The 13529-nt window shown below is 51.2% G+C and overlaps 2 protein-coding genes across 7 annotated transcripts in view; one reads left to right on the top strand and one right to left on the bottom strand.

The window, feature by feature from the left end:
- Nucleotides 1–3944, bottom strand: part of CAPZA1 (capping actin protein of muscle Z-line subunit alpha 1) — a 39850-nt gene extending 35906 nt beyond the window's left edge. Inside the window, exon 1 of the mRNA XM_066600049.1 lies at nt 3658–3944. Coding sequence (XP_066456146.1) covers nt 3658–3804 — 147 coding nt within the window. The 5' untranslated portion in view covers nt 3805–3944. The remainder of the gene's footprint in view (nt 1–3657) is intronic.
- The window catches only part of ST7L (suppression of tumorigenicity 7 like), a 126935-nt gene continuing 117305 nt past the window's right edge, over nt 3900–13529 (top strand). For 4 of the 6 annotated variants that reach the window (XM_066600047.1, XM_066600046.1, XM_066600043.1 and 1 more), the window contains exon 1: nt 3999–4210. In XM_066600047.1, coding sequence (XP_066456144.1) covers nt 4042–4210 — 169 coding nt within the window. In that variant the 5' untranslated portion in view covers nt 3999–4041. Of the gene's footprint in view, nt 4211–13529 lie in introns of all 6 variants that reach the window. The other 2 variants (XM_066600042.1, XM_066600044.1) reach the window with 2 other exon arrangements.

Here is a 13529-nt window from a genome sequence, read left to right as displayed (position 1 = left end):
TAAGATTCCACTTTCCTGCTCGCCGAACAGAGCAGGAAAACTGTAACCCCGAAAGTGGCCCCAGACACGAGCTGTCCAGTTGGGACTAACCATCGATGAAACCCCGGTGGCCGCGCTCTCTACAGAAACGGCAGGTTGGAAGATCATCTATATTAGCCGTTATGGACGGACTCTGCGGGCTTCCTTCTATATCCTGATACATTCCCGATCACTTCTGCAGCTGTGGTAATACAGATGAGCAGCCAGCGAGCCCCCACAAGTCTCCTTATAGAGGCGCGGGATGCTATTCTGGCCGAGGGGCTATTCTTAGGACTGAGCGGCGACCCTATGGCCGGCCGTGTAATAAGAGCCTGACGAGCATGCTGGATCTTCAGGACACCCAGCTATTACTAACAGCATACAAGGATCTCCAGGACAAGCCAGGGGGCGCCGCACTCACCCAGCAGGAGTTGGGGGTCTATACATATTGTGCACATGGTACGGGATAGCGCCAAATTCCCATCTAAGTGGGGCGGATTTTGCTGAGGGGCTCAACCCTTGTATGCAGAATCCGCAGCCCAAAAAGGCGCGCGGTCATTTACAATCTGCAAAGTCCGTGCAGTAGTGGCTGGACGGGACTAGAACACCAGTCTATCAGCGATGAGTGATTGGAGAGGAGATAAGCCAGTTTCTCATTTAAACAAGCCAACGACGTCGTTCGGTCATTCACATTCTCTATCTAGATGAATAAGAATGACTGAACGATCTGTATTTAACCCGATGATTTTTATACCTGCGGAAAATGAATGAAAAGTGAACAATTTCTCATTCGTTGTTCGATCGTTGGCTGCGTTTACACTGAATGATCATTCATTTTCACTCATTTTAACGATAAGTGTTCCATGTAAAAGGGATTATCCACTCATGACAACTCGTCCATACGGCCTCTTCCAGAACCATCCGGAAGACATGCCATTTATTACTAGACCGGCCACTGATTACACTCAGCACTGCACAATACCAGTGCTCACACAAGTAGGTTTACCTGCAGTTCCTCTGCCGGCCACTAGTGTAGATACAGCAGTCTAAGCGAGCGCCCACAGGTTTTATGGCAGTTTCTTGAGCCAGAAATGGATATAGAAGGGGAGATATAAAGGAAGGACTTCTATCTGCTGGATCTTCTGGTTTTGACTCAATAAGCTGCATCAAAAACTGCCCCAGAAATCCTTCGCACACAGATTCCGCATCAGATCCGCACCACATTACTTTCAATGGGAACCCATGCCATATCACTGACAAAGCTAAATCCGTGCCATGTGCGGAAGGATCCAGCGCAAATTCTGTTGTGTGACTGTACCCCAGGTTTTCACATGCCCAAACCAGAAGATTATAGATTCGGGAGACATGGGGAGTCTAAAGAGATCACTTCTGCTTCCTGCTTAAAAAATGTTTTTAACCCTGTATGAAACCTCCCCAAGACCGGATTCCCGCGGCCGGGAGTGAGCAGCACCTCAGATTCTCAGGGACAACTCACATCGCAAAGACGCCCCTTGGTGTGATATGTGGGACGCGGCACTTACTCCTATGAAAATAGGCCTTGCAGCGATTTTTCAAACATGGACCATTGGCTTGAGTGAAAAATTAGTCACATGAATGAACCCATTCAAATGAATGAGTTTTTTCCCGTGCAAGTTCAGTCCATCTTGGACACAGATGGCGCTCTTCCCATGTGAACACATCCTACAGGTTTTCCTCTATACTTCCAAAAAACTCCATGCTTGATAGACTAATGGGGGTTCAAGCAATGAGACGCCTGCCTCCGTTTACTTCTGGGGGACGGTTCACATCGAACAACACCCTCTTTTAAAGGGCCGGTTTCAGCTAAGACAACTTCCATGAATGCAGAGCCCCCCCCCCATCCTTCCTGCAACTCATTGCCAGCCCGGTGCCCCGCTGTAGTTACACGCCATCATTAACAGTTGTGCCAAGTTAGAAAGTTATTCCCCTACTCACAGGAACAGGGGATTATGTTATGATCTGTGGGGGCCCGACCGCTGGGACCACTACCAGTCCTGAGGATGGGGGTCCAGTTGGTTACATAGGGGTCTGCTGATCCAAGGTCAGTGCTGGGGATTACAAAGTGCTTGAACTCTAGTCTCTGGCGCCTCCGCTTCGTTCACTCGGCAACCAACTGGACCCCCATTCTGAGGATCTGAAGGGGTCCCAGCAGCGGGACCTCCACTCTACCCATTGGATGGGGATAACGCAATAACTTGGCACAACCCCTTTTTACGAACAGTTTAAAGAGCTGATACTCACGACTCTCTGTGCGCCCCCTGCTGGTGGCTTCGGGTCTCCTCGTGGACGCCATATTTGCAGGCCACATTCAGCCTGAGCGGTCGTGTAAATAGGCCATCACATCCAGCGGCGGACTCCGCGGTCATCGGGACGTGACGGGCTGACTGCAGCCTGGAAACAGAACCGCACAGCCGACCCGTACGGAAAAGCAGTATTTTATGCCAGACAGCCATGGTATGATGCCAAGTCTGCCAAGGTGGGAGTGGCGATCACAAAGAGGTTTATGCTCTATAGTGTTCGGATGTCATTGGACAACCCCTTAAAGGGAAGAGTCACCTGCCTAAAGTGCCACGATCTAACGCCCCCTTGTGGACGGAACGATTAGCATTCAGAACAATCGTGCGAACGAGCAAAACTGAACGATAGCGGTCCGGTCTAAGCGTGGCAACGACTGAATGATGAATGCCAATCGTTTACATAAAACCCATCACGGCTCGGTATAACCGGCGCTCAGTCAGTCCATCGCAATCCCGTATACAGCGAATATGAGCGACTGACCGATTCCTGCGCCAACGATGTATCTGCTGTATAAACAGCTGCGGAGCGAACAATGGCGTCACTGGCCTATGGGATCGGTAAATCGGCTCGTCTAAAACCGCCCCAACTTACGGTGCTGTTAGACAACATGGCGGGGATGTATTCGCTATAGTCACCGGCGGTGTCCGCCCGAGGTCTGTGCGCCGGACTCAGTCCCATGGAAGGATGTAGGGGGCGCACACAGGACTCTGAAAAGAGTCCGATTTCTGTCCGGCGTACGGACTTCAGCGGGAACCAGGGAGCGGGCCCGTCTACATAAAATAACCCACCACGACACGCCGCCAGCTAACAGCCCGTACCTTCACTTACAGTGCCACCGGCTGTTGACAGCGGACACCCAACATCTCCTGATCTAAGTGATGGCAGCGACTTGTCACAACCTGCAGATCACAAACACCCCAGCCTTGCCGGGACCCGCTGACGTCGCAGTGGCGGTCGCCTGACATCTACGAAGACGCAGCTTGAGAGGCAGGAAGCAGTCCTTTCTTCCCTCCTGTAACTTGTGGGGACTGATAACACTGCAGCACATCCGGTACCGTTGCCTCTAGCAACCACATGACAGCTGTCAGTCCCCGGCGTCGCCCACCCGCACAACACCGTCCGGGAGAGCAGCAGCTGTTAACCAGTCACCTGCCGGGCCCAGGTGTTCTATACTAGTGCACATAGCGCCCTACCGGAGAGCAGTCACTGGCGGGAATAACATGGCCGCGGACGACAAGCGGGGGTTATCTCCGTCCTCCGGTAGCAAGAACACACATCACAACCTCCACAAAGGCTATTTACCTTCTCCTCATCAGACACCCGATCCTCGTAGTCTGCCATCTTGGCTCCAACTGGCCCAGCCCCACTGTGAGGAGAGCGCAAAGCACCGTGGGAAGGGAGGGGAACTTCCGGTCCAAAGCGGAAGTGGGGATCCTGAGCGGACGCCATTTTGGTGGAGTCGTTCTATCATTGTCTGTGGAGAGCAGCGCTGCGTTTGGTGTGTGCTGCCCGCAGCCGGCTCTCACGGCAGTGGCTGACTACGCTGTACATCTCACAGGGTCCCTGCTGTAGGGGGACACGGCGGACCCTGCCAAGTCCCCGCTCACCTCTCACGTGCTGCTCTCGCCCAATCCGCAGCCGAGCCCCGCCCATTTTTTTCCTGCCAGAGCGGCGGGGACAACAAACATGGCGGAGTCTGCTGGTGTTGGCGCCTCCAGGCCTGCTCTCCTTCCCCGGATGAAGGGCTGGCTGTGCAGACACCGAGTGTACGTGTGGCTGCTGCTCCTGGTGGGGGCGCTGCTGCTCCTCTATCACTTCAGAGCGGCGCTCCGCCTGTACGAGGCTGCGGTGACCGGTGAGTGCCGCCCCGCTACTCTGTTGCTTAGCAACCGGGCTGTAGGTGCACTGACACACCCCTGCAGGTAGCGCCAGGCTGGAGCCAGAAGTAGTCCTTCATAGAGACCCCTTGTCCATGGCGGCCGAGTAGCTTCTAGGAACAGCTGCACTTTTACATAGCTCAAGTTTAAATCTATAAGGTGGGCCGCAGGAAAGTAGCCCGGGCAATGAGGTTCAATCGGCTAATCGGTGCGTTTGACGGAAATGTGCGCGCCAGAAATACACCTGATAAATGCCGCTGATATTAGTGGGCGCCGCTCGCTCTACCGCCCGTAATCCGCAGCACACATGCGTTCGTGTGGATAAGCCTCAGGGCGCCGTTACACGGAACCATCGTTAAACACAAGTCGCTGGATCATCCGAATCTGATAATCGTTCAGCGTGAACGCGGCCAGGTGGGGAAAGGAGCGATCACTGATACAAATGTGAGCGCCATTGGTGTCCCGTTTGGTGTAAACCCCTGGACGCCGTGCGTTTTACGGTGCTGCACACTGATCAACCGTACGGCTAAACGCTGCAGAAAAATCGCACTGTTTTACCGCCGCGGGGACCTGCGTATCGCTGCATGTTGTTGCGTTTTGCCTGCGCATGAACAGCGCACTTCACGCACGCCGGCCTCCACCGCCTTCATGGCTTCTTTTTGTTTTTAAAACTTTCTTCTGATGTTTCCTCGCAACATGCGTAAAATCCACCGCACGTCCGCAACGTAATTACGTATGGACTGCGTACATAGAAAACAGTGGGGCTGTACGGGGGGAAAACAACAGGCTGCATTCTATTTTACGTGCGTAATTTCCGCAGTAGATAATCTTATACGTTCATTGACTCTGATCACCGCGTGTAAGGTCGGGCTCACACCAGCGCCATTTAATTGCGTATTGCGTGCACGCAACACGTGGTGAATAGAGCCGATGAAAGTCCACTGATTGTCATTGATCCGTTCGCACTTGTGTATAAACGCCGTAATACACCGTTACATTTCACATGCGGCGATCTTATGACTAGCGGTCCTGGAATATACAAAGTGGGCCACAACAATGAGCCCTGCACCACACTGGTATGGAAGCGGGCCAAAAGAAAATCTGTGTTGCCCGTAGCAACCAATCACAGCGCAGCTTTCAAGTTACCTCAGCAGTATAAGAGATGAAAGCTGAGCTGTGATTGGTTGCTATTGGAAACAAAAATTACAGGGGACGTCGGTGAGTTTTCGATTTTTAAGCAGTGTTTTCGCGGCGGCGGCGGCCATAACCCCTTCTCACAGTTAACTCTCCATTTCATGGACCCCCAGTGAGGCGCGGCACATTGCCCCAACTTGTTAGAAAAAGCAGGATATTCTTTGTTCTCATGTTGGTTGGTCATAAAACCCGTCAAACGCGTCCGTATAAACTGCGGTGTTTGCAGGTGATTTGAAAACAATTGGGCCCACTCCTCGTATTCCTGACCCGGCGCACCCAACACTGATTTCTGGCGCTGCGATGGTGGGGATTGTCAGTAGACCGGGGCTTCGTATTCTGTGAACGCACATGGCCCGAGACCGCAGTTCATCAAAGTACAGGAAGGGGTCCAGAAGTCCTCTACCAGTCATAATCGGCAACCCCATACAGTTACTTACGCGTTCCGCCTTGTTGAATCCTCTCAGTTCCTGCACACGTTCTTCAGATTGGTTTCAGGGTCTGAGATCTCCGCCTCGCCGACACGTCATTCTTCATTTAGTAGATGGTTTGGTACTTGTCGACGAAGGGATCTTGCGATTCCTAAATTGATCTACTTTGCCCATAGCCTTCCACAATACATATTCACTGTTGCAAGACGAGCACCATGGGGCCGATTTATGAAAGCGGTCTAGAAGAAAATCTGTCTTTGGTTGGTTGTCCATGGCAACCAATCACAGCGCAGCTTTCATATACCGATGTGGTAAGCTCTTTTCTAAGAGTGCAGTATCGAGATCGGAGGAGGCTAATTTCCTATGGTCTATCCTATGTTTCCTCTAATTACATTAAAGTGCTGGTGTACAGAATGACAGGCCGACCCACCGCAGACTGCCCCCAACCCTGCGGTAGAAAAAATAATAATTGGGGTAGGGAGGAAAAATGAGCGAGCGTGAAAGGCGCTGCGGCCCAGACATGTTATATATGTATGTTGCCAGAAACGCTTTGGTGTATTTCTTATTCCAAAACGTTACTGCCAACCCGTCGTGGGCTGTAGACATCTTTACAACGTGAAGCTACAGCTCCCTGTATCACCTTGTCGATACGATATGTCGAGAGTTGTACTTTCACAAACTACAACACTGCAGCTCTTACACATAAGTGCAATTCTGACGTGACACAACCAGAGCTAGAATGCACAGTGGCCCTCAGTGAATAACAGGTGACATCCTCTGAATTTGTTCCTTTTCTCCTCCATCTGGTCCAGACCTACATGACTTCTCCAGCTAATTCTGGCCTTTGTGAAATTTGCAGCTCAGTTGTCTTTGGCTCCTCTGAAAATAATAGCATCACACACTGTGGCACCTGACAATAGTGTTGGCTCTAGAAATATAATTGATCAGAACACCCACTGTGCCCCTCTGAAGCGAATTATAATACACTGTGCCCCTGAAATTAAAGGGGTTACACAAATAACATTATGCTCCATTGTATGATAACTTTATGATGGGGGTCCGACCGTTGGGACCTCCATCAATCCAGGGCTCCTGATGGTCCCTACATGAATCGAGCACAGGTTCGAAGTGCTGCTGTTCCATTTATTTCAGTGAGCGTTCTGGAGATTGACGAATGCTGGTATTCACCAATTTACAGTGCTGTCATAGAAATAAATGGGGTGGAGGCACATGAGGGGACGCTTGTTTTCGGAATCTGTGGGGGTTCCATCAGCTGGGCATCAGTCATAGTTATCTGTCCTTTAGATCTACGTACAACCCCTTTAATTATAACGCCCACTGTGCCCCCTTTTAAATTATGACATGTTCAGACTGCACTCTCCCCAATGCGTCCCTCTCACACAAGATAACCATATCTACCATAAAATAATGCACCCCTTGTGGCCCCACAGCTGTTAGATCCCTTTATTGGCCAATAAGCTCCACTTTCTAGCGCCCCATTAATTAGTTATTCTTTGTTGCCCCACTTTGTAGATCCACATTTATTAGCTGACCTTAGTGTCCTCGCAGATATTAATCCCTACTAGTTATTAGTATTATTTATAGTACCAGTATTTCTGGTAGCACAATGCGCCACTTATAATATAATCTATAGTACATGACATCACGTGTAACTCATTGAAGGAGCTGTGATGACGTCACTGTCATGTGATCAGGGGCGGAGGTCCAGCGATACAGCTGCTTGCTGAGATGAAGGACCTGTGATGACGTCACTGTCATGTGATCAGGGGCGGAGGTCCAGCGATTCAGCTGCTTGCTGAGATGAAGGACCTGTGATGACGTCACTGTCATGTGATCAGGGGCGGAGGTCCAGCGATTCAGCTGCTTGCTGAGATGAAGGACCTGTGATGACGTCACTGTCATGTGATCAGGGGCGGAGGTCCAGCGATTCAGCTGCTTGCTGAGATGAAGGACCTGTGATGACGTCACTGTCATGTGATCAGGGGCGGAGGTCCAGCGATTCAGCTGCTTGCTGAGATGAAGGACCTGTGATGACGTCACTGTCGTGTGATCAGGGGCGGAGCATGTAACTCAGTCACTCATTGACAAGTGGTCATTAGTACTTTGATTGCGGCCCTACAATAATTAGCTCCCCGTGGTAGCGCCACATGAAATATTTCCCCTTTGTGGCCCCACAGTAATTATCCTCTGTGGCCCCACAGCATTTAGTTCCCCTGTGTGCCCTCACAGTAATTATTCCCCCTTGCTATATAAAATGGGGTTTTCTGGTATTAAATGATAAATGGCCTTTCCTCAGGACTGGTGACCATGGCATCAGGTGAGAAGTGGCCGCAGCACTTGGCTGAGCACCATGACTGCTCCAACCAGCTGATCTGCAGGGCTCACAAGTGGTGGACCTCCGCCAATCAATAGTTTAGTTTCGGAAAACCCCTTTTAGAATACGCTCACACGTAGCGGAAATGGTGGGGGTTTCCTGCAGCCGAAAATCCACGTCATTTCTGTGTCAAAAGTTGAGTCAAAATTCGCACCATTGTGGCAGATCCGCAACAGACTTCACAAACCCTTGGGCCTCCTTCCCACGAACGGATTTCCGCCGCGTAATTCGCGGCGAAAATCCACTGCGTTGCCCGCAGCTATTAGGTTCTATTGAACCTAATAGCACAATGCTCACGATGCGTAATTCCACCGCGGAATTACGCACCGCGATTTCTCCCGTCCTCACCCGCAGCATGCTCTATTTTCTGCGGGTGAGGACGGGCTGTACGCACTGACGGCTTCCATTGCAGTCAATGGAAGCCGTCCGTTCACGCTATCTCCCGCTGTAACCAGCGGGAGATAGCGTGAAAAAACGCTTTCCCGCCCACCGCCGAGCGTCATATGACGCCAAATGACGCGGTCCGGCCGCGTCACGTGACACGGCCGGCCGTGCACGTGACACGGCTGGTGACGCGAGGGCGGTGGGCGGTGACGGGCGGTGACGCGCGGCGGTGGGCGGGGAAGCGATTTCACGCTATCTCCCGCAGGTAAGTATAGGGGCTCTGGGGGGCGCCGTGACGGGCTTTGCAGCGGAATATTACGCTGCGGAGCCCGTCACGCTCGTGGGAAGGAGGCCTTGTACTCAAGGGTGAAATTATTTGCGGATCCTCACCAAAATCTGTCTGGTTTTTGTACGGACTCACAGCTGATTTCACGCTCTGGAAAAAAAGTGTGGAATTTGACACAGAAATTGCGCGGATTTATGTGGATTTTCCACTGCTGAAAATGTGCCCCATCTCGTCTAGGTGTGAGCGTGCCCTCGTACCGTAAAATAAAGGGCTGGACCTCTCCTGCTCTTCCTGGCAGTCTGTTCACTCTCCAACAGCTGGTCACATGTCGGTTGGACTAGTGATTGGCCACAGTGGTCACATGATCTGATCATGTAACTGCTTCCTTGAAGTGGCCAAATAGCTCACGCTGCGTTCTTTTTTTGCTCTTGCATATTATGCAATTCCTACTCGCAAATGTGAGCAAAACTGTGTAAGGCAATGTATTTGATTACCTGTGAACTATTGTGTATCCTCACACGCGTAATACACAGTAATCATATGCCCGTGTCAGCCCGGCCTTAGGATGCGGCAATGCAGATTTAAAAATGTGTTTTTATTGTGCAAAAGTAGGGGAAAAAATCTCTACTAACTTGGTATCACAGTAAGAGCTTATTCCGACGTGCGTATATCGCTTGGGTTTTCACGCCCGGCTGATATACGCTGTCTCTCTCTGCAGGGGGAGGAGCAGTGCACTGAGCTCCAGCCCCTCGCCACTGTCTGCAATGGGAGGAGCGGGAACGGGGTCGGCGCTAAGTTCCACCCCCTCCCATTGCAAGGAGCGGTGAGAGGGTGGAGCTCAGTGCACTGCTCCTGGCCCGCCTCCTCCCCCTGCAGAGAGGGACAGCGTATATCGGCTGGGCGAGAAAACCCGGACGATATACGGACATCGAAATAAGGCCTCATGTCCACAGTGAACATCAGGCCCGCGCGGATTTCTGCTGCGGATGCACTAGAAATGTCTTTTTTTTTCATACAGGAGATGAATTGAGATATGAGCTGTATGAGCTCCCGCGCGCGTGACGCGCATGTTGCGTTTTTAATTCACGCGCGTGAAATCCACAAATCACTTAAAATACCATCCGCGGCTATTTAATTAACTGCGGATGGTCAATGCTTTGCTATGGGATGCGGATTTGCGTTTTTTTCACGTGCAGATTTGCTAAATATATAATTTCCCCGTGGACATGAGGCCTATTCGTGCTGAGCCCGATAATAAAGTTAGCACGTTATTTTTACCGGATGGTGAGCGACATAAAAACAAACCTGAAAAACAATGGCAGAACTTCTGGACATTTTTTTTCCATCTGCACCTGAAAAATTGTAATAAAAATTATCAACACATTATATGTACCCCAGAGTAATGCCATTAAAAAATACAACTTGTCCCCCCCCCCCCAAAAAAAAAACAAGCCCTCCTACAGCTATATGAACAAGTTATTGCTCTTGCAATGCAACAGTGACAATCAAAGTGGACCTTAAACTAAAAAATAGCCTTGTCCCTAAGGGGTTAAGAATAGCGGCTTAGAGGGGGTATAATGGCGTGGGCACAACTGCCCGGCAGCAGCGTCCCTTCTAGTGTTCATCAGGATGTGGAGTTGTGGAAGAGCAGAGCTTGAAGACTGGGCAGAACTAGTAGAAGATTCCTCCGATCTTCTACTAAAGTCCTGCCCAGGACTAGTGCGGCCGTGTTCAGACCTGTGTGGTGGCTTCTGTTGCTGACATATCTTACTGCGTATAACCGGTTTTATATTACAGCTCTTTTCATATGTAGCAGCTCCAGCAAATTCACTGAGCAATAACATAGTTTAGTTTCAAAAGGCTCACTGTGCCACCTACTGGTGGTTTTTATTATCACACCCTTTATATCTCAGAGAACATGTCACCAAAATGTGTTTTTTTTCTGTCTATTCTTTAAAAGGGCCACACTGGCAAAAACACATTTTTCATCCCTGCACCCCTCACCTGATTGTCTGTCACACTCTGAGTGCCTCCACTGTATATTGCTGTCACATCCATGTAGTGCAGCCCTCCTGGCTGACACTTATCCGCTACATCTCTATGGTGAGATTTGTCTCTGCTTTCTCTTTCATTATTCTGTGCTATCAGTTCTATGATACATCAGCAACGCATCACTTAAAGGGGTTGTCTCGAGGAAGCAGTGAATTTTTTTTTTTTGCCCAGTCCCCCTAATTAAGCATACATTACTAAGCCCCCCTGTAAATGACTTTTCTAGCTGGTTTGTACTTACAGTTCCAGCGTTTCAGCAACTTATAAAAATTTTCCCAAGATGGCCGCCGGCTCTTTTCCCATCGCTTGCTGTAGCCCGACGTGCGCGCTCCCGAGACGCTACCAGCTATGTCTCCCTGACAACCAGACGCCCCGCAGCCGCCGACCGGACCCCTGGATTGAACGCGGCCGACCACGGCACACAGTCACCCACCGCCAGGCAGCAGGTAACCGGCGCTAGACCCCTGACAACAGACGAAGGCCCCCCCGGCCCCGGCCCAGCGGCAGCCCCCCCCCCCCCCCGGCCCCGACCCAGCGACAGCCCCCCCCCCGGAACAGCGACAGCCCCCCCCCCCCGACACAGCGACAGCCCCCCCCCCCCCCCCCCGGCACAGCGACAGCCCCCCCCCCCCCGGCACAGCGACAGCCCCCCCCCCCCCAGAACAGCGACAGCCCCCCCCCCGGAACAGCGACAGCCCCCCCGCCCCGGCCCAGCGACAGCCCCCCCCCCCCCCGGCACAGCGACAGCCCCCCCCCCCGGCACAGCGACAGCCCCCCCCCCCCCCCCGACACAGCGACAGCCCCCCCGACACAGCGACAGCCCCCCCCCCCCCGGCGCAGCGGCAGTCCCCCCGGCCCATCACTTACCTGGGCGGCAGGACGGCGGGACAGCTGGGCGGCTTCTCGGGACAGCTGGGCGGCTCTGCACCTTCCTCTAACAGAGGATGGTACAGAATGGCCGCTCCAGCGCGCTCCCGAGCATGCGCAGAAGAGCTGTAGCGGGGAGCACACTGAAGCGGCTCGTGCAGAGAGGAGAAGACCGGACTGCGCAAGCACGTCTAAAAAAGCAAGCTGCCAGCGAATTTAGATGGAACCATGGAGACGAGGACGCTAGCAACGGAGCAGGTAAGTGAATAACTTCTGTATGGCTCATATTTAATGCACGATGTATATTACAAAGTGCATTAATATGGCCATACAGAAGTGTATAACCCCACTTGCTTTCACGAGACAACCCCTTTAAGCAGTTAGTCTATACCATCTCTGCCTGCTGGGAGGACAGTGTGATTATCACTAGTGTGTGTATTCACCTAAATAAGTTACAGAGCATAAGTGTACAGTGAGGAGGATGAGCTGTGATCTCCTTCATTATAAGTGTGGGACAGGAGCTTGTAATCAGAGGTACACATGATAGGAGTTTGTGTTCCCTTCTACTAGGGTCCATGATACATGAGTTTTGCTGACTGAAAAGTGGCTTTTTAGAGGAACATAAAGCCAAGTAAATCTTAAGTGGTCAGAATGAGATCACATGACCCACCTGAGGTGAAGGACTTCACAAAGTTTCCGATAGAAAAGAATAAGTAAACTAGGTAACACTAGCTAACGTATATTTACTGGGGGGATAGTTATATAATGAAAGAGGAAAAAAAATCACTGGAGTGACACTTTAACCCCTTAGTGACTAAGTCTGTTTGGATCTTAATGACCATCTAATTTTTCAGTTTTTTTTCATCATCGCATTCCAGGAGCCATAGCTTTTTAATTTTGCTATTGTCATAGCCATATGAGGGATTGGTTTTTTTTGTGGAACAAGTTGTATTTTTTTAATGCCATAATTTTTGGGTAATATATTCTATAACTTTTATAATTTTTTTATGGGCATTGGGTAAAAAAAGAGATTTGTTTTTGGGATTTCATTTTATGTTGTTCAATGTGCAAAATAGATAATGTGATAACCTTATTCTCTGCGTCAGCATGATTCTGGTGATACCAAGTTTAGGGCTATTTCAGACGACCGTATATCGGCTTGGTTTTCACGCCGAGCTGATATATGGTGTCCTTGTCTGCAGGGGGAGGAGGATGGAAGAGCCAGGAGCAGGAACTGAGCTCCCGCCCCCTCTCTGCCTCCTCTCCACCCCTCTGCACTATTTGCAATAGGAGGGGGCGAGATAGGGGCGGAGCTAAGTACCAGCGCTTAGCTCCGCCCCCGCCCCTCCCATTGCAAATAGTGGCGAGGGACAGGAGCTCAGTTCCTGCTCCTGGCTCTTCCATCCTCCCCACCCCTCCCTGCAGACAAGGACACCGTATACCGGCTCAGCGTGAAAACCGAGCCGATATACGGTCGTCTAAATAAGCCCTTAGGGTGCTTTCACACGTGGGTTTGGAGTCCTTGTAAAACTGATCAGTCTTTAATAAGGATGAGCGAGTATACTCGCTAAGGCACTACTCGTCCGAGTAATGTGCCTTAGACGAGTATCTCCCTGCTCGTCCATAAAGATTCGGGGACCGCTGCGGCTGACAGGTGAGTCGCGGCGGGGAGCAGGGGAGAGTGGGCGGGAGAG

The sequence above is a fragment of the Eleutherodactylus coqui genome, chromosome 4 (genome assembly GCF_035609145.1).
Source record: "Eleutherodactylus coqui strain aEleCoq1 chromosome 4, aEleCoq1.hap1, whole genome shotgun sequence".
Lineage (NCBI taxonomy): Eukaryota > Metazoa > Chordata > Amphibia > Anura > Eleutherodactylidae > Eleutherodactylus > Eleutherodactylus coqui.
This window is presented reverse-complemented; position numbering and strand designations above follow the sequence as displayed.